Here is a 26349-nt window from a genome sequence, read left to right on the forward strand (position 1 = left end):
TGTTAAAATAGTAATAACTAGCACAGCTTATAAAATACTGCATGATAACTGAAAGAATCAGAGGAGGTTAGATATGACTGGTAATAGACTGTATAAGCAATTCACACAAAAAGGGGGGATATATGTATGTGTCCCAAATATACAACCAAATCCAGAAGATATAGGATTTTTGCTTGGAAATTTTTACATAGACATTTTTAAACTCCAAGTAGAGTCCAGAGAATCTTTCCTCAGGTAGAGAGCAAGCACTGGAGGTGTGATGGGGAAGAAAGAGGTAATTGGGAACATATTTTCTGGAAATGTAATGAATTGGCAGACTTTAAAGATTCTCTGCAGACTTCTCTGTTGGAGATGTTGGGTGAGCAAACTGGTGTAACTACAGAAATTATTTTTCTGAGCTATGATACAGAATCAGAGCTGCCTAGACATAGTAAGGCCTTGCTGAGCCTTATTATGGTGGCTGGCAAAAAAGCAATTACTGGAAAATGGAAGTCAGAGTCTAAACCAACTGTACTAGTAGTATTCAATATAGTAACAGAGATAAAACAACTGGTACTGGGATCTTTAAAAAGGGTAAGAGCAAATTACATAGGCAAAAAAATGGGTATTGTGGGAACAATACATACAGGGGAGGAATGAAGTTTAGGAGCAGCTGGTTGACTGCCAGGAAACTGCAGGCAGTAACATACATCCTCCAAAGCAGGCAGAACAGCAGAATTGGGTATAAACTCTGAAAAATCCTTCTGTAACACCTCAGTGTTCTCCCATTAAAAACACTGGCACATTCTAGCAAGTGGTATATAAACAGAAATCCCCAAGTGAAGAATCAGAAACTGAGCTCTTCTTTGAGCCCATTTCAGAAACTGGAAGAAAAAAACATATCCATCCCTGCATCTTCCTGTTCAAATTCAGAATCTTAATCACCTTTTACCAGAATCTACTTTACAAGAAGGATCAATAGACTGAATTAAACCTTGAGCCAGACGCAGTAAACTACTCAAATTCAAAGACATTTGAGGAGGAATAGATGCATATTTTGTTTTCTGTTTCTTTTTTAACAGGAAAAATAGGCCCAACAGTGTTACCAATGGTAGCAGTTGCTTCCCCGGGGATGGGCACAGCATTCTGACAACAGGGAAACCTTCCCTGTTCCCTCTCACAGGACTGACGAGAGTGGCTCTCCCTTGCTCACTAAGGGGACCTCAACACCTGCAGAGAAAGGACAGTTGTGTAAAATCTCACCATAACTATAGATGTCCCTTCTCTTCCATGTTGCGGTATTCCAAACCCTTGGGTTATCCTCTCTTGCTATCCAAATGTCCAGCCAGTATACAAAAGCTTCTAGTCACGTCAAGGTACGTGGGACGTCTGACGTTGGCCATAAAAATGACGTCTGCATGTACCATACCTCAGAACTTCTCTGCCGCCAGTCGAACATCAGCTGTTCCTGCCGTACCTGCAGGACTGTCTTTTTCAAAGATAAGTACCCCGTTGGGGACGTTTTGTTCTTTTGGGTCACTGCATGCCTGTTTAGGTTCATGTCATCCAGGAAGGGAAAGTGTAGGTGCAGTCATCAGATCCCACATAAGGATGCCCACGAGCTTTGTCTTTTCTGTTTAAGGCCTACACACGACAACAAGACCTGCGCGATCTGTCAGGCCTTCATCCCTAATACCCTACACAGCTGTCTGCATGCCCTGAACATTTATTTGGAGAATCAGCATTTTAAACGCTTAGCATTAACTATGGAGAGGCCATCCCATCAACCTGTTGAGCCAGCTAAGAAAAAGGCCACCTCCATCCAACGTCCCTCCTGTGGCAGACGTGTGCCTGGAGGAACGTCTGGAAACTGCTGACATGGTTATAGCAGGTACCGCTGGGGAAGCCACAGAACCCAGAGTGGAAGGCATGCCCATGGAGGTAATATAGACGTTGGCTACAGACGGTGATGGGGAACCTCGGATTGTACCGGCCATCCAGGCAGATCCTTCCACTGCTACAGAACCTGGTGTCATTAGGCATACCTTGGGCCCTACGCCCTCTAGGCCTTCCCCGAAAAGAAAACAGAAGTCAAAACATGTTTCTCCTCCTGCAGAGAGCAAACTAGATTGGTAGGCTTTTTCTCAGAGTCTCTCCAATGCTTTCATGGCTCTTAGGTCTGCTACGTCCTCATCCTCCCCCAGTGACTCCCCCCTAAAATAGCCCTAGGCTTCAGGCTCAAGATATTCCTCCACCTAAAGCTGAGGACTCCTCTGACTCCTCTTCTGAGGACTCTCTGTCCTATGTGTCTCAGTTGCCATTTTCCCTTGGTTATGCTTCCCCAGAGTAGGATTCTGCTGAAACAGACTCTCCAAGTGAGGACCTCACCTTTGGGGAGACCATTTCCAAAATGAGGGTGTTCAAGTGGGATTCCACTGAGGTATTACAAACTTCTGTAAATGACACTCCTGCTCCTTCAGCTATCCTTTCAGTCTTGCCAGCATTTGTTATGCTTTTAATGCAGCCTCTGTGAATCCTGATTAACAGCCCCCTTGCCCCTCGAAAGCCTGACAGATTTTACAAGGTACCTGAGGGGGCCAAATTTCTTATTAAATGCCCTGTTGCAGACCCTGGGATTGTATCAGTTTCAACTGAGAAGTCTTCAAAACTGCTTTCCTCCACCTCAGTTCTCCCTACAAATAAGGACAGTAAGGCCATGGAGAGCCTCGGGGAAAAATGTTTATACCTCAGCTACTATGACATTCAGGACAGTAAATTACCAAACTCATATGTCAAAATATGCCCTATCCCTGTTAGTCCAGGCCATTAAACTTTTGTCTGAGATCCCTGACTCTCCTGCCATGGCACAGATATCCAGCCTATCTCGGTCTTCTCAGGTCACAAGGCATTCCATTAGATGCAGTTATGGTGCTGCTGAAGCTTCTGCCAGATCTGCTGCATCTGCCTCTGTCCTGGCAAGATATTCCTGGTTATGGTTACAGCCCTTACCTGATGACATTATGGCAAAACTATTGACTGCGACTCTGGATAACTCTGCCCTCTTTGGGACAAAGGTGGCTGAGTTATTCAAGCCTCAGCACCCGAAGCATCTGTATGTTTCTCCTACTCCCAAATTCCTCAGTAATTACCCCTCCAAAACACAATATATAAGAAAACATTCTGCCCCTCTACATCTTTCCAGGGAAGGTACAACAAATGGTCACAGCAGTCACCCACCTGTGGCTGAGGCAAATTGCTAGTCTACTGTGGTGGCAATGGTTGCTTGCTTAATTTTTTTCTTTTTGTTACTGAAGAATGTCTGACCATGGGACCAGTATTCTGTTCCATGGTCAAGCCAAAAATGGTGTCGCTTTCCTGGAAAGAGGAGCGGCAATACCCAGTAAACACTACCAGTCCAAAAAGGTTACTTTTTTGACATAAAAAAACAGTAAAACAGCACTTTAAAATAATATGCCAGACCACCAAAAGAAAAATAAACAATTTCTCCTCAGATAAAATGTTTATTACTTTACACTACTTAAACTCATAGGAAAAAATTAATGCTCCATTTAAAAAGTGTTACAGTAATGAGACCATCCATTAAAACAAAACACTTCGAGTTTTAAAATGACTTTCCTGAAAAGGATGCAATAAAATATGAGCAAAATTAAGACAATGGAAGGTTTTGTCCCAAAGGGAATTTATCCAGCTAAAAAAAGAAAGCACAAGCCAACAGTTGTTCTCAAAACCCTCAACAGTGTGCACTATTCAGTGGCAGTATAGCTTTGAAGGGCTTCACACTCAAACTCATCTACTAGTCAAGCTCAGCTAAAGATTCTTGACAGTTTGGGTGCACAGAAGTTACATATGGCAGGACACAACCCATACAGCTAAGGCTACTGCAGCAGCGACCAATACGATGAACATCAGGGGTGCTTTCATTTGCCAGAGTACACTGTTGCACTTTTTTGTACTTAACATTAGCCCATGGTCCTGACAGCATGACTTTGTGAGGGCCAAGTTCTTTTGGAGGACATAAGACTTTTTCAGTAAGCTTAATACACCTCTAAGTTTGTAGTCATCAGCAAACGTAGTCAAGAAGACCATGACATCAGAGTACATGAGTAATGATAGAGCAAAACAGACCTGAAGGAACACCACTGGTGACAAGTGTGACGCCCATGCCCTGGCCCAGCAAACAAGGAGCCTCAATCCTCACCACTAACACCAGAGAGGGTGTCTCATATATGAAGCAAGGATAACTAATACACACAGTACAGTGCAATTTCCCTTAAGAGCCCACAGAGATCACAGTCAGTCCAGGGCTGATTGCTCCCTTGCTCTCCAGGTCCCAATAAGACTCCCCACTGGCACAGCTGTAGGGTCCAGATCTCAGCCTAGTGGGCAAGCTAAAACCTCCAGCACCTTCCCTGTCCAACCAGTGCTTCGTGTCCCTGCCCAAGTTGCTGACACAAACACACTTTAAGATAAGAGTTTATACAACTACAGACACTCCTGGGGAAGGCTGGCACAGGTTCTCCAGCTGTGCCCCTTTTTCCCAGACTATACGGTAGTATCACTTGCCACCACCCACTAATATTTATCAGCTACTCAAAGGCCCTTAAAAGGGTGTCCAATTATTACTGTGCAATATTATTATCCAATTGGTAGTATAACTAAACAGTCAAGGCTTACTGAAGTGACTTGCTACAGTAATTACTATAAATATGCAATGTACTCGAGCTTAAATTATCTCTACACAAAACAGCCACAGTTGAAAGGTTTTAAAATATTTAATAATAAATAAAAACACAAGACAATACTTCTTACTACACAAGAATTCAGAGATCACAGAGAAATACTTAACATAATTCAGTAGTACAGTTCGGACATCACAGAAAAACAGTCTAATCTTTCTAGTTCCTAGTTATTTCTAAAAGAAAACACAAGTCTAAGATAACTTACATATGAAAACAGGCAGAGTGCTGATGAGTTGGATGGTCAAGACAAAAATGCTTAATTCTCTCTGATTCTTTCCGTTTTTAAAATCACATTCCTGGTTCCCCTTACATTATTCTTCACACTTCCCTGGGTTCTCAGGCTAACAGAAACTACATTTACATTCTTAACATCTTTTGTTATCTTGCAGCTGGTCAGGAAGCAGAGCAATAAAAATACATTTGCAAGTTTAAATCTAGCAATTTAACTCTTGGTTAAAACAATAGAAAGAACGTCTTCATCTAGTTAGGCCAGACTTCAGATCAAAGGGTCACAACATGTTTTACGTGGTCAACAGAGAGCACTGTTAAATGTTTTTCAGTTCCACATCTAACAGCAGTTTTTTCCATTTAAGACAACAAGCTTGTGTCTTACGTTAATATTTACAAATGATAGAATTATCTATAAAATTCTATGTGGCTGGGCTGGCAGCCTTCACAACAAGTTCTTTAGAAGAAAGAGTCCCATCATCCCTGAGTGGGTTCTGTCTGTAAGCATACTAGCTATCCAACCAGTTGCTCATTAATGACACAGCTTATATCTGGAATGTAAATACATATGATGAGTAACAAAACATTCTAATGTTTGAAAAATCTCTCAATGTCAACATAAAGCTAACTCCTCTACTAAAACATGTCAGACACTGTGGGATACACACTGATCAACAAACATGGTAGACTGATATGCAGACCTCGGGTATAAACAAATCACTGCACAGCTAACTGTCCATCCTTTTTATCTAGCATACGAGTCAAATAAGCACAATATGAATTATTAGCTTTGACATTCAGAAAATGGTCAACTACTGCTCATCTGACCAGAAGCTGAGGTCATGGTATTTCCAACTGTCTGCTGGCCACTGTGCTAAAAATAAGAAACATACTTATTTTAACATGGTGGCCTCTCAACATATCACTGCACTGTTTACATGACTGAAAATGGTTCTATAGTTCCTTTTACAGCAGTACACATTTACAGGTCATTGCTGGGGTTTTACAATCCTGCACTCAGCTGTAGAGTAGAACAGTATCTGCTTTTAAAAGTTACTAAGATAAAAAGATAAAATAAGCATCAAATGCATTTTAAAAGGTTCACACTAAGAAGAGGCAAGATAAAATGGTAAACATAACCACATGTAAATTTTTCTTAGCATGTAGTAAAACTGAAAAATATTTACCTATTTTAACTCTTCCTCTTTCAAGACCTTCGCCCATTACAAGAATATTTGCTGGTTTCTACACAAAACAGATAAAACATTGCTGTAAAAACTGGAAGGAAGCAAAGCTAACTTGAAAATATCACACAATAACAAGTATTCACTTATATTTTCATAAAAAATCTAATTAGGTTCATAGGTTCATAGGTTCATACTAGGCTATCTGCCCGAGGGCATTTACAAGCCTAGCCCATAGTTTTGTGGCTTACGCCACCCCTTTAGTATGGGGAACTATACCCATTATTTTGCTGTGCCTCTGTTGAGCAGTGACACTGAGGTAATCCCTGGGGTATATCTGCGATCTCCCATCCATTGGTCAAGATTTCTCTTGAACAAGGCCAGCGAGGTGCTCTGCCTCACATATACCGGGATTTTATTCCACAGCATAGGGAGTCTTTGGGTGATGAATCTATCCCTCCAGCACGTCCTATTAATAGCCGTGTCGAGGTTTAAGTCTCCGCCCTTGTGGCTCTGACGGATCTAGATTTTTGAGGTGAAGCATATTCATCAAATCTGGGTTTGACATGGCCTTGTATGTTAGGCAAAGGTCACCTCTGAGCAAGCGTGGCGACTGAATAGAGCTGGAGTTCTTTCAGTCGGGCAGCATAGGACAGATGTTTGAGACCCTTTATCCTTTTGGTGAGGAACTTTTGTGGCCTCTCCAGCTGCTGCAAGTGTCGGGTCAGATACATTCCGAATGGGGCATTGTACTCAATCATTGGTCTGATGAGTGATGAGTATAGGGAGACTATGACCTCCCTTGATCTAGATGAGAATCCCTTCATGATAAGGTGGGCAATGTAGAAGGTCTTCCTAACTACTTTAGCTACATGGGTGTCGAATGACAGACTACTATCAACCTGGGTCCCCAGGTCCCTGATAACTTCTTCTGTACTCAGTGGATTGCCACCTATTTGGTAGCTAGGGGTAACCTTGTTTTTCCCGAAGGGTATGACTATGCATTTTTGGCATTTAACTTTAGGCCATGGCTCTGGCACCAGTTATCCGTTTCTGTGAGACCCTTCTGAAGGATATCTGTGTCAGATGTGTTTTCTACTATGGCCCAGTTTGCAGTCATCTGCAAACTTTGTCAGCCATAACCCTCCTGTGTTTGCTTGTACTTGGAAAAGTAGATGCCAAACAAGAGTGGGCCCAGGACTGAGCCCTGTGGTACACCACTTGTGACAGGCTTTGAGTCTGACATGGCGCCAGCAACTCTGACCCTGTGGGTTCTGTCACTCAGCCAGTTTGCAACCCATCTTGTGATGTATGGGTTAACATTTAAGCTGATGAGTTTTTCAATGATACCCGAGTGGGGTATTGTATCAAAGGCCTTCGCCAGATCGAGGTAGGCTGTATGGACTGCCTTTCCCTCATCAATGGCTTTGGTGACTGTTTGAAAAAGTCAACCAAGTTTAGAAGGCATGATCTGCCTTTGACAAAGCCAAACTGGGATGGATCCAAAGTCTGCAAATTCCCTATGTCTTTATTTATGAGGTCCATTATGATCCTCTCCATGGCTTTGCAGATAAGGCTTGTCAAGCTAATGGGCGGTAATTTCCAGGGTCGGTGGAGGCACCGCCTTTGTGAAGTGGGACCACAGTTGCAGTGCGCCACTCCTGGAGTGCGTATCCAGAGGTAAGACTATGATTAAACAGCTGTCCTAGCTGTGGGTTTAATTCCTCGTTGAGTTCGTGGAGCACACAGCCGGGGACACCATCAGGTCCCATGGATGCTGTGATTTTTGCTTTGCAGAGAGCAGTCCTCACTTGGGCGTTGGAGATGTTTGGGCGGCTCCAATCGCTTGGTATAGATATCTCTCCTTTTGGGGGAGAGGGAGAAGTTTGCACTGAACCTGTCAGCCAGTATGTTGGCAATGTCTGTAGGATCAGTAATCTTCACATGATTTTGAACTAGTTCTGAGCATATCTGGGAGTTTCCTCCCAGGTTTCTAACATAGCTAAAGAAGGCCTTATGATTGTCTTTTGAGTCTTTAGCTATTTTTCTCTCAAAATTTGCTTTGGATGATTTTATGAGAGCTCTTAGTTTTTTACTTATAGTGATCAAGGGTGTCTTACCTTTTAAGGATTTTGCTCTATCTTGTAGTAGCTTCCTCCTTTTGTTGTAGAGTTTGTTTATGGCTGGGGTCCACCAGAGTGGACGCTTGCCTTTGGTACAAAGAGTCTTTGTTTTGCTTGGGATTGCCTTATCCATGCAGTCCTGCAGGTGCTGGTAGAAGGCATTTGTAAGTGATTCAGCGGCTTGAGTACTGTTTTCCGTCGGCTCGGGGGCCTTAAAGGAGACCACACTAGTCTTTAGAAGTGTGAAGTCGGCTTTCGAGAAGTTCTTTACTGTGGTCTTTTTATTTCAGGTGGGGGTGGGATGAGGACCTCCAGCGAGATTAGTTTGTGATCTGATCTCACCAGTGAGGGATATACTTCCGGTGTTGAACATTGTGCTCCCATGTTTGTGATGATGAGATCAAGTATGTTTTCTCCTCTTGTGGGGATGGTGACTAGTTGTTCCATGGCATTTGAGTTTATGAATTCCAGGAACTTTTGGGCTAGGGTGTTTGGGCTTGAGTAGTGTTCCCAGTCTATATTAGGGTAATTGAAGTCACCTAGTATGATGGTGTTTGGTGATACATTTATTCCCTCTAGTGTTTTCAGGAAGGCCATGTGAGGTTCCTGAGTTTGTGAGGGTGGCCTGTAACATGCTACAATTTGCAGAGCAGTCTTGCCTATGGTTAATTGCACCTGGATGGTCTCCGATGCATCGTGCGTTGCCACCAGTCTTGAGGTGTGGGTGTCTTTGATGAATATGGATACCCCCCCTCCTTTCTTGGTATTGTCCGGATTTTGGGGCCGGAACGCATGATAAGAGGTAAAACCTGATAGTGCTGGGGTGCTCTCAGGAGCCTTGAACCAGGTTTCTGTCACTGCACAGACATCGATGTTCTCCATACTGAGAAGGGCCTCGAGTGCGTGCATTTTGAGATTTAGACTTCTGGCATTGAGCAGCATTACCCTTAGTTTTTTTCCTTTTTTGTGTTCTAGGGTGGTAGGTTTAAATTAAAAAGATTACAATTAACTACTTATGTCTCCTTTGCAGAGAGTCAAGGTACAAGACAGCATGAGCTTAGGACCCTGGGATAAAACCACCTACAAGTCCTGGCAGAGCACTGCCATGATCAGAAAAACAATTAGAAGCAGTTTTTCCCCAGTAGTGTGCAAAAATTACACAGGAACATAGTCTAAAATACCTGTTTAAGCAGATTATCCAGTCCCAAAACCTGCTCAAGGCTCCACCCTCCAATTTTCAGACCTTTTCTTACCCCCCCCCCTTCCTACTGGGGTTGCACAGTAACCTTGCATTTTTGTATCTATATTTTTAATAGCGTAATTTCAAATCGTATCATTTTTCAAGATAAAGATTTGTAATCTGGTTACAGAAATAAACACAACCTGTAATATATATAATAATGTAAACCATGGACAAACACCAAGGCTGGATGCAGCAGTGATTACACTCTGATACTTCAAATACTTGGTCACACACAACATAATGGTTTCATAGACATATGGCGACAAAAGTACATATACTAAGAGGTGACCACCATGACTGGTGGTGCTGAATACAGTGGAACAATGACCTCCTTGGACCCAGGTGTCATACCTTTGTTTATAATAGCCTTACAAATGTAAGAAACAGCTCTTTCAAATACTGAAAAACTGCAATTTTTTTCAAGCTTTCCATTTTCTATTCTATTTGCTTAGACAAAAACTTCTTTGTCTCCAGAGGAAAGTAAGAACATTAATCTGTGCTTCTATCTGTATAAAAGGGAGATGTGTACACTTTTATATGCATTTAATATGATTTGTACACTTTTACATCTCTCCTCAGCAGCTCAAGATCACAAATCTATTGCTTGCTTGTATGCAGCCTTTATCTTGTTAGAGTATAATCCGATGATGCATTGCAGTGAGGAAAACTTACCTTCTTACTTTAACATCATCAACAAATTAACCAGAGCTCCTACAGTGGAATTAAAGACACTTTTATTGTGTTTTTACATTAGGAGGACTGGGATTATTCATCTAGTGGCAGTAGGTGTTTGCCTTGTCCAAGTTGTGAAACACACACAGAAAATGGCTTAAGTGTAGTGGTTTTATTGGCCAGGGGGCTCAGTCAGCCTTCTGTATTTTCAGTGCTGGCATAAATTCAGCACATTTGCATGGAGCTGCTAACTATGGCATTGTCCTGTACAGACACAAACTAGAATCAAACTACCTCTATGAAGTGGTACCCTATACACAAGCAAGTATAAAGTAAATACCTTGTGCACTGACAAGCTTAGAGCGGCTAGTTTGTTCAAGTGGCAATAGCATCAAATTTAGTAGAATTCAGTATTATATAGCCTAGTCTGCCCCCCCCCCTAAAAAAGCAGCCTTAATAACCTCCAACCCCCCACCCCCAAAAAGCAACGTTAACACTCTGTTAACTCTTGTAACACTATACCCTTGTAGTTCACCAATAAGAAGGCCAGACAATATGGATATGCAGTTTCCTAACTTCTCTGCAGCCAGCTTGATGGATACAGGTATTTTGAGACAATGTATAAACCATTTCATGTTTACTGACAACCACTTAATCCTTAAAGCAACAGATGCAGTATGCAAGAGATGTATATACACATAATGTCAGTGGAAGTTCTCTCTCACATGCAAGCACACATCAATTTATTAAAGCCATGCACACAACATCAACCACACACAGCACAAATCTACACATATAGACCAACAACATGCAGAGGCACTTAAATGCAATCTTCCTAAACAAAAACAACCTAGACTACCCATCAGAAAATATTATTTTCGGCAAACCCAAAAGCACTAAACAAAAGCAATACCCAATGCCACATATTCAGCCACACTTAGTGGCGCCCGGGATACAAAGCCCATAAGGCAAGCAATCACACTTCCCAGAACTCTAGTCATAGGGGACTCTATTGTAATACATACTGACACCCCTCTAATCAGGCCGAACAAGGAGAAAATAACAGTTGCCTATCCAGTCCCAGGATCTGCCAAATTATACACACTCAGGTCATTTACACCTACATGGACTATGAATGAATCATACTGGTACCTGTGGTGCAGTGATCTGAGATGTACCTCCCTTGACTATATGATGAGAGACACTGGACAGCTCTGTCTGTGTCTCAGGTTGGTTTGAGCCTAGCACTAAAGCAGCATATTACCTTCCCCAAGGATGATGCCACAATACGGGCAAAAGATGATAGCCTAGTACTTACCTATGAACCTATCTGCCAGGGGGCATATGTAAGCCTAGCCAGAATGAGTTGGCTTTCACCACCCCCTTAGATTTGTTCCATGTGCCTCTGTCCAGCAGAGCCATTAGTTCCCTGTGCCTCTGTCCAGCAGAGCCACTGCAGTGATCCCCGGGATAAATTTTCTGTTTCCCATCCACTCGTCAAGGTTTCTCTTGAAGAGCGTTAGTGAGGGGCTCTGCCTAACGTAGATTGGAATCCTGTTCCAAAGCATGTGGAGTCTCTCGGACAGGAATCTATACCTTCAGCAAGTCCTATTTATCATTATGGGTAGGTTTAGATCCCTAGAGCGTGTGGCTCTCGGGGATTTGTTTTTTTTGGTGGAGCATGTCCATCAATTCTGGGTTGGACATGGCCTTTTATGTCGCACAGAGATCACCTCTGAGTAGGTGGTATGCAACCGAGTACAGCTGGAGTTTCTTCAGTCGGGCTGCATAGGGCATCTGTTTGAGGCCAGTAATCCTCCTGGTGAGGTACTTCTGTGGTCTTTCCAGCTGTTGCAGGTGTCTTGTAAGGTACATCCCAAATGGGGAGTTGTACTCTATGATGGGTCTGATGAGTGATGAGTAGAGGGGCACAATAACCTCTTTTGTTCTAGATGCAAACCCTTTTGTGATTGGGTGGGCCACACAGGGTTTTCTAACCACCTTGGAAATATAATTATCAAAGGAGATATTACTATCTACTTGGGTCCCTAGATCCCTTATTTCATTTTCTGTATTTAGGGGACTACCACATATGTGGTAGTTCGCAGGTACTTTGTTTTTTCAAAGGGGATGACTATGCACTTTTTGGCATTTAACTTGAGGCCATGATTTTGACACCAGGTATCCGTCTCAGTGAGACCCTTCTGGAGGATGCCTGTATCAGCTGGACAGTCAATTATGGCCCTCAGTTTGCAGTTGTCTGCGAACTTGGTCAGCCATAGTCCTCCTGTGCTTGCCTATACCTCTGAGAAGTATATACCGAACAGGAGGGGTCCCAGGACTGAGCCCTGGAGGACGTCACTTGTAACCGGTTTAGAGTCGGACCTAGAGCCTGCAACTCTCACTGTATGGGTTCTATCCGTGAGCCAATTGGCAACCCATCTCGTGACGTAGGGGTTTATGTTCAGGTTGGTGAGCTTGTCTAGAATACCAGAATGGGGAATGGTGTCGAAAGCCTTTGCGAGGTCTAGGTAGGCTGTGTGGACCTCCTTTCCCTCATCTAAAGCCTTGGCAACTGTCTCAAAGAAGTCCACCAGGATTAGGAGGCATGATCTGCCCTTAAAGCCAAACTGGGTAGGGTCCAATGTTTGGAGGTTCCCAATGTCTCTTGTTAATGAGTTCCATAATGATGCGCTCCATAGCCTTGCAGACCAGGCTAGTCAGGCTTATAGGGTGATAGTTCCCGGGGTCCGTTGTGGCTCCACCTTTGTGGAGTGGGATAACTGTTGCTGTGCGCCACTCTATGGGTACGTAGCCTGTAGAGAGGCTGAGTTTGAACAGTGTGTTTAGGTGACGGGTTAGTTCATTTCGGAGTTCGTGTAAGACACAGCCTGGGACACCATCCGGTCCCAGTGAAGCTGTGTTTTTGGCTTTGGATAGGGCTGTTTTAACCTGTTTGTCAGTGATTGCCGGGGCTCTACATTCTTCTGGTATGGTTATGGGCCCATTAAGGGGTGGGAGGGGGGTGAAGTTTGCACTAAACCTGTCTGCCGGAATGTTGGCAATATCATTCAGTTCAGTGTATTTTGTGCCATTCTGCACTAACTCAGAGCAGATCTGAGAGTTTCCACTTAGGTTCTTGACATAGCTAAAGAACGCTTTGTGGTTATCTTTAGAGTCCTTGGCAATTTCTCTTTAGAAGCTAGCCTTGGATGACTATGACGGATTGTAGTTTCTTGCTGATACTGATCAGGGATGTCTTTCCGTCTTGGGATTTTACTCTTTTCTGTAGTAGTTTCCTCCTTCTATTGTATAGCTTGTTTATGGCGGGGGTCCACCACACTGGTTTCCTTTTCTTGGAGGATTGAGTCTTGTTTTTGCTTGGGATAGCATGATCCATGCATTCTTGCAGGTGCACACAGAGTGCCTTTGTAAGGGATTCAGCAGCTTGTACAGTGTTGTCCTTTAGCATGGGGGCTGTGAACCTTTCCACCTCGGTCTTAAGTAACGTGACGTTTGCTTTTGAAAAGTTTTTCACGGCGGTTTCCTTGACTGGGGGTGGGGGCAGAATATGGATATCCAGAATGATTAGTCTATGGTCTGATCTAACCAGCGAGGGGTTTACCTCCGGTGTAGAACACCTCTCATCCATGTTGGTAATGACCAGGTCCAATATGTTGTCACCTCTGGTGGGGGTGAAGACCAGCTGATCCAAGGCGTTGGGCAAGAGAGTTAGTACTTGAATAGTTTTCCCAGTTAATGTTTGGGTAATTGAAATCACCCAATATTAGGGCATTTGGTAGGACCTTCATATTTTCCAGTGTCACCAGAAATGCGGAATCGGGGTCCTGTGTCATGGTGGGTGATCTGTAGCAAGCTATAATTTGAATTGCAGTTTTGCCCGTTGTTAGTTGCACATGGATGATTTCTGAGGCATTGTGCTGTGCCACTAACCTGGAGGTGTGGGTATCCTTGATGAATATGGATACTCCCCCGCCTTGTGTTTCGGTCCGGGTTCTGTGGCTGAAAAGTACGGCATGAGTTACAGCCTGGTAGTGTTGGGCTGCTCTCTGGAGCCTTAAACCAGGTTTCTATTACTACACAGATATCAATGTTCTCCATACTGAGGAGTAGCTCGAGTGCATGCATTTTGAGGTTTAGACTTCTGGTTTTGAGTAGCATTACCCTTAGTTTTTGGTTACTTGTGCTACTTACGGTGGAGGGTTTGTCTTTTGAGCCTTGCCTAAAAAAGGCACTATGGGGGCGGCAAAGGCCTTGGCCAGTATTCAAAAGCCTAAGGGTGACAGGTGCAAGCCATCTCTTACTGGATCCCCTTTGAATGACACCAGAAACTTAGCCAATTGTTGAAACTGATCATTTTTTCTTTATACTGTGGCATCATTCTTGGTGAGGGCAGGATGCTACTCAGAGACAAGGTCATACCGGATTGGGCTACATGATCAGAGTGCTCTTCCATGTCTCTTTTCATGTAGTCCAGGGAGGTAAGTCTCAGATCATTCACACAAACATGGACAATGACAATCGTATTTGTACTTGTTCTGGAGTGACTTGAGTGTTTGTGTTATGTGGCGGATCCTGGCGCCTGACAGGCAGCTAACTGTAACCTTCTCCTTGTCCAGCCTAGTAAGTGGGACATCAGTGTGCCTGACTATAGAGTCGCCTATTACTAGAGTGTTGGGTATGACCGATTTTAATTACAGAGTTTCTGGTATCAGTCTATGGGAATCCAATATTTGTCAGCATGGGAAGTCATGGTTATCAGACCACATTACTCTGCAAGGATGGTATGCACCTGTCCCCACTAGGCTTTTGAATACAGACTAAATTTTTTCCTTCCCATAGAGCCTTATTTAGGCAACGCCATATTGACAAACATAACGGCAAGCAAAATCAACTCAACTGAATCTTAAGGTGTTACTGTCAATGTCAGGAGCATAAACAAAAAAAAAAAAAAAAAATCTCCAAGCCCTCCTCAACCTGGAGAATACAGACACCTGTGAATTTATTGAGGCATGGTTTAAATCTGCAGACAGAATATCTGCAGTGCAAGGTGTCAGTGCCTTCCACACTTTTAGTCCAGCAGCTGCAGAGACGGTGACTAAAGGTGGAGGTGTCTCAACACACCAATAACAAGCATATATACTTCTAGGTTGGTTAAACAGGATGACACACTGGAGTTTCTCAATGTGCAAGTCACCATAGATGAAAACCCATACTGTATCTTAGCAAGCTACAGGTCACCCTATATGTCCCACAAAACTCAGAGCATACTCAGACCTAATGGCGATACTCATCATCCAACCTAACATATCTTATTCATGGGGGACTTTAATTACTTCTCTACTGACCGGGCATCCTACACAGCTTCAAATCTGTAGGTACAGAGATTCCTGACTTTGTAAATACAAACACCGTTTACTAGCTAGTACTTATGCCCAGAAGAGGTTCCAAGATACTGAACTTCATACTCGCATATATATGAGAATGCTGCACCCCCCCACCACCACAATGGCATGTCCTCCCTGGTACAGTCAGACCATAAAGCTGCAATGAACTCTATAACCCCAGTAAACTCAGTGAAAGGAACTATTCCAAGGCACATTACCTTTTAATAAGTGACAGTCTGTCAAAATTTAAAGCCATTCCAAACGCAAAGAACACAGCAGCCCATGCAGAATTGTTTACAGAAATTCTGTACAACTATGTCAATCGCAGCATAGAGGCTGCTGCACCTACCAGAAGCACAAAACTAACTTAAAAGACGAAACAACCCACTGGCACCCCAAATTAAACAGGTTATACAACAAAAGGAAAAAAAAATCATAGTTAAAATCAAGAAGTGTAACTCCCACAAAGATAAGAATGTCTCCATTAAATTCAACAGGCAACTAAGAGGGCTAATTAAGTCCATCAATGCCAATTTTGAGGTCAAGACAGCCTCCCAGACAAAAGACAACCAAAAGGCTTTCTTCAGGTATGTCAGAAACCTCAAAAGCAGCACACAGCAGTGTGCTGAACTGGTGGTTAATGGTGCCACATTCACTGAGCGGTGTGACCTCAAATCCCTACCTCTACACTTAAGTCTCCTACAAACTACTGAGGGGCAATTTATGCCTGGCATACAAGGGATCCCTGCACCCCAGTTTGTTGAATATTTTGCACATTCGCAAAACAAAGAGCATCAGAACCTAAAGACCTAAATTTTTCTTGCGACATAAATAGTACATTAGTGAGAGACATGTATCTGAGAGAAGTCCCATTCTCTGGAATAGGTTCTCCAACCATGTGAAACAAACTTCCTCGCTGACACTATTTAGGTGCAACTTGGGCCACTGGATGGGAAATTGAAAATTCACCCCGGCCTGGCACCTATGTCTCTGATGGACAGAGGCAGTCAGTAAATTATGTCCAATAAAAAAAAAAAAAAAAAATTCTTATTTATTTAACATTTGTTGACTTGGAAAGTCCGACTAGGCTCCATAGAGCCTATTTTCAGTGGAGGAGGCCTGGGGAGAAATGCTCCAGCTGCATGTCTTTTGAATGTGGGAGGAAACCGGAGTACCCAAAGGAAACTCACATGAATGCAGGGAGAACATGCGAACACTGCACAGAAGGCATCCCAGTCAAGAATCGAACCGGAGAACCTCTTGCTGTGAGGCGACGTTAACTGCTGCACCACTGCGCCACCCTTAAAATTAAACCTTTTCATTTATTTTATTCTTCCTCCTTAACTCAAGTACTGAAGTGGTTTTATTGCTGTATTTATTACTGCTTGTTAGTAGCCTGATTAAATTTGTCTGTTGTTCTAACACTCTTAGTCTTGGTTTTAGCACTTGGGATTCAGGCCAGTTATTTTACATTTAAGAACTTTTCGTGGTCTACATGGTTGTGGACAAACCCTCATCAAAAACCTCTCTCCCAAAGTCCTTCCAAGTTTCAGAACAATATGTCTGAACAATTACCATCAGTTTCTCCTGCCAGCCTGGTCAACATGGGCATACTGAGACAGTGTACCAACTGCCTCATGTTCACTGACAACCCTCTTCTCCTAGCACATAATTCTTATAGGTTCATAGGTTCATACTAGGCTATCTGCCCTAGGGCATTTATAAGCCTAGCCAGAGTGTGTTTGGCTTTCGCCATCCATTTTAAATTAATTTTGCTATGCCCTTTTTCGAGGTTAGTATACTGTGCCTCTGTCTAACAGTGACACAGAAGTGATACCCGGGGTAAACCTACGATCTCCCATCCACTCATCAAGATTCCTCTTGAAGAGAGGAAATGAGGGACTCTGCCTAACCTGGACTGGGATTTTATCCCAGAGTGAAGGGAGCCTCTGGGTTAATCTGGCCCTCCAGCATGTCCTATTTATTTCAGTGCTGAGGTTCAAGTCTCTCAAGCGCGTAGCTCGATGGGATTTGGATTTTCTGAGGTGCAGCATGCCCATTAATTCCGGGTTGGACATGGCTTTATACGTCAGGCACAAATCGCCTCTGAGCAGGCGGTATGCCACTGAGTAGAGCTGGAGTTTCTTTAACCGGGCAGCATATGGCATCTGTTTGAGCCCTTTGATCCTCTTGGTGAGGTACTTTTGGGGTCTTTCCAGTTGCTGCAGGTGTCTGGTAAGGTACATCCCAAAAGGGGCATTGTACTCAATTATGGGCCTGATGAGGGACGAGTAAAGAGGCACGATGACCTCCCCTGATCTAGATGTGAATCCCTTCATGATTAGGTGGGCTATATAAAATGTTTTTCTAACCACTTTGGCCACGTGGTTGTCAAATGAGAGATAGCTATCAACTTGGGTCCCCAGGTCCCTAATTACTTCTTCTGTACTTAATGGATTACCACCTATGTGGTAATTTGTGGGCACTTTGTTTTTGCCAAAGGGGATGACTATACACTTTTTGGCTTTTAGCTTGAGGCCATGGCTCTGGCACCAGTTGTCTGTTTCTATGAGGCCCTTTTGGAGGATGCTTGTGTCGGCTGGAGAGTGGATTATGGCGCCCAGTTTGCAGTCATCTACGAACTTGGTCAGCCACAGTCCTTCCGTGTTGGCCTGTACCTCCGAGAAATATATACCGAACAAGAGAGATCCCAGGACTGAGCCTTGTGGGATGCCACTTGTAACTGGTTTGGAGTCTGACATGGCTCCAGCAATTTTAACCATGTGGGTTCTGTCCTTGAGCCAGTTTGTAACCCATCTAGTGACATAGGGGTTTATATTTAAGCTGGTGAGCTTATCTATAATGCCCGAGTGGGGTATTGTATCGAAGGCTTTTGCAAGGTCCAGGTATGCTGTGTGGACCACCTTCCCCTCGTCAATGTCCTTGGTGACTGGGTTTAAGAGGCAGGATCTGCCCTTAAAGCTGAACTGGGTAGGATCCAGTGTCTGTAGGTCCCCAATATCTTTATTTATGAGGTCCATGATGATCCTTTCCATAGCTTTGCAGACCAAGCTAGTCAGGCTTATGGGGCGATAGTTTCCAGGATCCATTGAGGCACCACCTTTGTGGAGAGGGACCACTGTTGCTGTATGCCACTCTTTGGGTACATATCCTGTAGTAAGGCTGTGATTGAACAGTAGTTTTATGTTTGGGTTTAGCTCTTCTTGGAGTTCATGTAGGACACAGCCCGAGATACCGTCTGGTCCCATTGATGCTGTGTTTTTTGCTTTGGAGAGGGCGGCTCTTACCTGAGCATCTGAGATGTCAGGGGGCAGCACTCTGCTGGGATAGATATTTGCCCTTTTGGTGGGGGGGGGAGTTTGCGCTGAACCTATCAGCTAGGATGTTGGCAATGTCTGTGGGTTCGGTGTATTTTTTGTCATTTTGGACCAATTCTGAGCATATCTGGGAATTCCCACCCAGGTTCCTAACATAACTAAAGAAAGCCTTGTGATTATCCTTAGTGTCCTGTGCAATTTTTCTCTCAAAGCTGGCCTTAGATGATTTTATGAGTGCCCGTAGTTTTTTGTTAATACTGATCAGAGATGCCTTCCCTTTTTGGGATTTTGCTTTATCATGTAGTAGCTTCCTCCTTCTATTGTATAGTTTTGTTTATGGCTGGGGTCCACCAGACAGGACGTCTGCTTTGGAGGATTGGGTCTTGGTTTTATTTGGGATTGCATGATCCATGCATTCCTGAAGGTGTTCATAGAATGCATTTATAAAGGATTCTGCGTTCTGGGCTGTATTTTCCACAGGCCCGGGGGCTTTGAAGGATCCCACCTCGGTTTTGAGGAGTGTGAAATTTGCTTTAGAGAAGTTTTTCACTGTGGTTTTCTGGGCAGTGGGGTGGGGTCGGGATGTGAATATCCAGTTTGATTAGTTTATGGCCTGATCTTACCAGTGAGGGATACACTTCTGGTCTGGAGCATAGAGTCCCCATGTTGGTGATGATCAGGTCCAGTATGTTTTCCCCTCTTGTGGGAGTGGTAACAAGTTGTTCCATAGCATTTGAGTTTATAAATTCTAGGAACCTTTGGGCTAGGGTGTTGGAGCTAGAGTAATGCTCCCAGTCTATGTTTGGGTAGTTGAAGTTGCCCAATATAATGGTGTTTGGAGAGACCTTCATATTTTCCAGTGTTCTCAGGAAGGCCGAGCGGGGTTCCTGGGTTTGGTAGGGTGGTCTGTAGCAGGCTATAAACTGGAAGGCAGTTTTACCCACTGTTAGTTGCACATGGATAGTCTCTGATGCTTCGTGCTGTGCCACCAACCTGGAGGTGTGGGTATCTTTGTGAATATTGATACTCCCCTCCTTTTGTGGCTCGGTCCAAGTTTTGGGGCCGAAAAGCATGGTATGAGGTATAACCTGGTAGTGCTGGGGTGCTCTCGGGAGCCTTGAACCAGGTTTCTGTTACTGCAGATATCGATGTTCTCCATGCTAAGGAGAGTTTCGAGTGCGTGCATCTTGAGGTTTAGACTTCTGGAGTTGAGTAGCATTACTCTTAGTTTCTTATCCCTTGTGATACCTATGGAGGTGGGTTTGTCTTTTGAGCCTTGCCTAAAAAAGGCACTATGGGGGTAGCAAGAGCCTTTGCCAATATCCGAAAGCCCAGGGGTGACAGGTGCAAGCAGTCCCTAGCGAAGCATCGTGGCTTGTCGAGCATGTCATCCCAGGCTGACAGGCACTGGATCCCCTTTGAATGACACCAATACTTAAGCCAATTGTTGAAATTGATCATCTTGTCTTCATATTGTGGCATCATTCTTGGTGAGGGTAAGATGCTACTCAAGGTCAGGGTCATACCGGCCTGGGCTACATGCTCAGAGAGCTCCTCTATGTCTCTTTCCATGCAGTCCAGGGAGGTATGTCTCAGGTCATTCACACCAGCATGGACAATGACAGAGTCATATTTGTACTTGCCTTGGAGTGACCTGAGTGCTTGTGTTATGTGGCGGATCCTAGCGCCCGACAGGCAGCTCACCGTCACCTTCTCCTTGTTCAGCCTGGTGAGCGGGACGTCAGTGTGCCTGACGATAGAGTCACCTATTACAAGTGTATCAGGTGTGTTGTTTAGCCTTAAGGGCTGTGATTGTTCGGCACACTGGCTTTGTGAGCTATGTGTTGCACGTGTTTTGTTTTGGGGTAGCGGTTGCTTGGGTGTCTGCTTTGGAGGTCTCTGCTGCTTAGGCAGATTTTTATTTAGAGCCTCCGAGTATGTTTTTGTGTGTTTATGTGTTTGGTTTGCTGTTGTGGTAGGTCTATGTGAGACTGGAGTTGTAGTGAGTGTGGTTTCCTTCTCCTCCTGACTGGTTACGCCAGTACTGAGTTGAGAGAGCTTAGCCTCCAGTTTGGCTATATGGTTGCATCTCTCACATGTGTTGGAATTTGTTGGGAGGAGGAGAGGGTTGTCTGTGTACATGAGGCAGTTGTAACATTGCCTCAAGATTCCCAGATTCACCAGCTTCTACTTGTGAGAAATGCATCTATATCAGTAAAACAGAATCAATGCTCTCTTGCACCTCAGTCAGTACTCCTGACAAAGCGGAGATTGCCAGCATAAACACCACACCACCCACATCACATAGTCAAGCATAGCACACACCCACATATACAGAGGTCCTCAATAAAAACTTACCTAAACAGCAGAGTCCTCCAAAACACACTCACAGACATTCCACACACAGCACCAAACACATCGCAGACAGCAGACAACACACCAGTCTCTCTCAAACACAGCTCACAAGACAAAAATATACTCAATTCAGCCCATAAGGCACAACATTAAACCAAACATATTAGTCGTTGACAATTCATTTGTGAGACACACCGATGTCCCCCTCAACAGGATCAACAAGGAGAAGATCACGGTCAGTTGTCTGTCAGGTGCCAGAATCCGCCAAATCGTCGACAGGCCTCGATGCTTTGTCAGAGATGGCTTCCACTTGTCACCCCCTGGGAGTCAGGATTCTGGCCAAGGCTCGTGCCTCCCCCATTGTGCCTTTTTTAGGCAATGTCCCACAGACAAATCTTCCAACATAAAACATCTGTCAAAAAGCAAATTGAAGGTCATGCTGCTTAACGCTAGGAGCCTTAACCTGAAAATGCACTCCCTGGAGGCTCTCCTAGCACTGGAAGATGCTGACATCTGTGCAGTCATGGTAATTTGGTTCATGTCTGCAGACAGCACCCCTGCCTTACCAGTCTATACCTCATTCCACACATTCTGACCCCAAACTAAGGGTGTTGGAGTTTCTATTTTCATTAAAGACAAGTTTACCTCCAGACTGGTCTACCAGCATGATGCACTAGAACTTCTCCAGCTGCAATTGACAACTGCCAGCTATAGACCCCCTCAGTGACTCAGGACACCCATGCCTCCTACCTGGACTTGAGTCCATCAAGGTATCCCCTAACACCCTGATCCTTAGAGACTTCAACTACCCCATCATAAACTGGGTGAACTATTCCTGCTCTAATGCACTCATCCAACAATTACTTGACTTCATTTCTAACGCACTAGACCAGCGTCTCATTCCAAACAGGGGGAGATCGCTTTCTAGACTTGGTTCTCACCAATATGGGTGACCTCTGCACCACCCCTATAGTAAATTCTTCCCTGGTGAAATCAGACCATCGGAAAACTTCTCAAAAACTGACTACAACCTTTTAAGGGAAGGTATCAGTAGCTTCACACCACTGCCCCCTCAGAGAATGTGGACAAACATGCTGAACAGTATGCCAGCGCAGTATACAAGCACTTGTACAACAGCATGGAATCGGCCATCCCCAACAGAACTAAAACCTGCTCCTCAAGGAAACACAAACCTATGTGGTTGACATCCTCTATATCAACAGGCTTTACAACAAAAGGAAGAAATGGTTGTCCAAGGGTAAAAAGGCACAAATTCCTAACTGGAAAAACTCCCTCCTTAGCCCCAACAAGCAAATAAGACCGCTAGTGAAAATCTCCAAAGAAAATTATGAATCAAAACTAGCCTCTGAAACAAAGGCTAACCACAAAGCCTTTTTCAGTTGCATCAGAAACCTACACAGCGAAGCCCAGGTTTGTTCCGCATTAGTTCTTAATGGTACTACTTACACTGATCCTGTTGAATTAACCAACCTGCTAGCAGACAGGTTCAGCGCAAACTTCACCTCCCTGTCCCCCCCCCCCAAAAGGCCCATTCAGCATCCCTGATACTTGCCTCGCACCTCACATCTCCATAGATCAAATGTTAAAGGCCCTATCCAAGGCAAAGAACACAGCTTCCATGGGACCTGATAGTATCCCAGGCTGTATTCTGCAACATCTCCAGCCCTGCCATTGAGCACCACATTCAACCATAGTCCAAGTACAGGCTTCATTCCAGCAGAGTGGAGAACTGCCGAACTGCCATGGTCACCCCTTTGCACAAAGGTGGTGCCACTACTGACCCTGGAAACTATCGCCCCCATTAGTTTGACAAGTCTGATCTGCAAGACCATGAAGCATATTATTATGGACCTCATAAAAAAGGACACAGGCAACCTCCAAGCACTTGACCCCACCCAGTTTGGATTCATCAAGAGCAGATCTTACCTGTTGAACCTGGCTGACTTTTTTGAGACTGTCACCAAGGCACTGGATGACAGAAAGTCAGTACATACAGTGTTTACCTGGACTTGGCCATAGCCTTTGACACAATCTCCCACTCAGGCATCATCAAAAAAGCCAAAAGAACTTGGCGTAAGTCCCTCTCTCATCAGGTGGGTGGCCAAATGGTTCACTGATAGGACCCACAAGGTCAAAATAGTTGCCACTACCTCCGACAACAGACCTGTCAGTAGTGGTGTCCTGGGACCCCTATTGTCTGGCATCTACTTCTCAGAGATCCAGGCAAAGACAAAGGGCCTGTGGCTGACCAAGTCTGCTGATGACTGTAAGTTGGGTGCTGTCATTGACTCTCCAAATGATGTTAACATACTTCAAGAGGGTCTCACAGCAACAAATGACTGGTGCCAAAGTCATGGCCTTAGGTTAAATGCAAAACAATGTACCATTATACCATCTGGCAAAAACACAGCTCCTACTGATTACCACATTAGGGGCAACCCCCTAAGTACACAGCCTGTGGTGCGAGACCTGGGTACACAAGTTGACAACAATCTCACATTTGACCATCATGTACTGACAGTGATCAGAAAAGCCTTTTACTTGATTCATCTCAAAAGTAAAGGGACTGCATCCAGAAAAAAGGAGGTTATTACCTCTCTGTACTCCTCCCTCATTAGGCCAATAATTTGAGTACAATGCCCCGTTTGATGTGTACCCCTCCAAACACTTGCACCAACTGGAAAGGCCACAAATACTTTACAAAGAGAATCCATGGCCTCCAACACCTGTCCTATGTAGACAGGCTCAAATCATTATCACTCTACTCTGCACCATACAGATTGCTCAGAGGTGATCTGTGTCTTGCCTACAAGGCAATCTCAGACCCTGCTCTACTAGAGATGCTCCATATCCACAAGTCTAACTCCTCGCGTAATACCCGATTGAAAGGCTTAAATCTAATATGTGACATTAACAAAACCTGCTGGAGAGACAGGTTTGTCTCCCAAAGGCTACCCCATCTCTGGAAAAGACTCTTCATACACGTCAAACAAATTACATCGCTGTCCCTCTTCAAGCACAACCCTGATGAGTGGATGGGCAACCACAAATCTGTCCCAGGGGTTCCACCTGTGTCCCTCATTGACAGGTGTTGACTGAGGTTTCTCTTTTGGGAATAAACTCTTGGCTAGGCTTGTAAGGGCCCCACAGCCATTAGCCTAGTAATCACCTATGATCCTATAACTATACTAGCTAACAGAATGCCAAAGTTGAAAGACATGTATCGCTGTAGATTTGTTGACACAAACATGATCTAGAAGGAGGTAGAATGTAAGAAAACATTGCAACCTTTTGTAGGTCTTGGATGCAGAGAGAATTTGACAAGAGTCAGCTAGGATTTTACGACTTGGGCAATGGTAGAATTTGCATTATCTGATAGAACAGCAGGTTTAATTAACAGGATATATACAGGATCAGAGGCAAGAAATAAGGTGGGAAGGTTCCTCTCCAACAAGCTGTGCTGAATAGAGAAAACAGGCAAGGTGTTCTGTTTCCCTTTGTTATTTGCTTTATACTTAATGTCACCATCACCCACGGTAGTGGTGCTGCGGTAGCGTTGTCGCCTCACAGCAAGACGTTGTCACGTTTGATTCTCAGCTAGAGCGTCTTCTGTGTGGAGGCATGCGTGAATGGGCATGCCTTCGTTGAAGGTTGTGCATCAGGGCTGGTGTAACGGCACGTAAAAATCCACTACCAAACATTAGCGGACCGGAGTTCCGCTGTGGCGACCCCTAACCGGGATAAGCCGAAAGACACAACAACTTAATATCACCATCAGAGAAAATAAAGAACTCAATTCTGTAACATAACTGGCATATTAATCAAAAGTTAGCTTTATTCACAGATGATATTTTGAATATGATAAATCTACACAAGGACATTTGGGTGTTGTGGAACATTTTGAGAAAGTGTTTCAAGGACATAAAATAAATGAAGACAAAACAAAGATCATAGTGGTAAATTATGTATCCCAACAATAACCGGTTCAGCAGTACCCATAGTTGTAGGATCATAAGAGGAAGTATTTAAGTGTACAGATTAAAAATGATTCTATTATGGCAGCTATGGATATGTGAGAAGAGATTAAGCAAAAGATAGCACAAAATGTGAAAAGTTGGAACCTTTCGATTATGGATCTGAATAATAAGACAGTGAAAATATTTGTAGTCCTTTTAGTTTTATATACAAATTAGACATTTTTATCAACCAGAGGAAAAGTGACAGACCATAACAGAGCTGAAGGAATTTATTTTGGACAGAAAGAGGGTAAGACAGTTAACTGGGCTAAGTTTTTTTTTCCCCTGCAGAAAAAGGTGGTTTTCAGATTACCTGATTTGAAGGGATACTTTAGAGCTATGCAATTAAGGCTCACATATATAATGCAAGCAGAAGGTTACAAATCAAAGTGGAAACAATAACAACGAAATTGAGACGAGTTCAAGAAAGTGTAAGATTTTGGATGCAGCCCTTAAGGAGACTAGAAACATAATATACCACAGGGTTGCTGTTACAGTAGCAGAAACTATGCTACGAAATACACCAACATAGGATAACAAGTAAGGGGATAGAAAATAAGCAAGAAGGGCATTCCCTTATGGAGTAAACTAGCAAAAGACAACAAAAAAAGAAAGCACTTCCATCTCCTGTGCCCCCATAGAACTTCTCGGCTTACAGTTCAAAATTTTAAAATACTTTATAGCCACACGGACTTTGCAAAGTGGACTAAGTAAACTTACTACTTAAACTTACTAAGAAATGGGGATGGAGATACTCGGCCCATTTTGTAAAGTCCATGCGGCTCTAAAGTATTTTTAAATTTTAAACTGTAGGCAGAGAAGTTCCAAGGTGGCAGAGAAGGAAGTGCTTTCTTTTTTTGCTGAATAAAATTAGCAAAAGAACTAATATACTAGGGATAAATAACTATGGAAAGAAAGGTTAACAGAATGGGATGAGACCAATTGGAAGTTTGGACCATAGCTTATAGTCTGCCTTCCCTACCACTGACTGATTAAGAGTTCTGGTAAACAGAAAGGGGTAA

At 43.8% G+C, this 26349-nt stretch overlaps 1 protein-coding gene across 3 annotated transcripts in view; it reads right to left on the bottom strand.

Moving 5' to 3' along the window:
• CDK19 (cyclin dependent kinase 19) overlaps positions 1 to 26349 on the bottom strand; it is a 1741514-nt gene that overhangs the window by 1195143 nt on the left and 520022 nt on the right. For all 3 annotated transcript variants that reach the window (XM_044066618.1, XM_044066628.1, XM_044066639.1), the window contains exon 5: positions 6155 to 6212. In XM_044066618.1, coding sequence (XP_043922553.1) covers positions 6155 to 6212 — 58 coding nt within the window. The remainder of the gene's footprint in view (positions 1 to 6154; positions 6213 to 26349) is intronic.

The sequence above is a fragment of the Protopterus annectens genome, chromosome 1.part0, assembly GCF_019279795.1.
Source record: "Protopterus annectens isolate FY-2018-M chromosome 1.part0, PAN1.0, whole genome shotgun sequence".
NCBI lineage: Eukaryota > Metazoa > Chordata > Ceratodontiformes > Protopteridae > Protopterus > Protopterus annectens.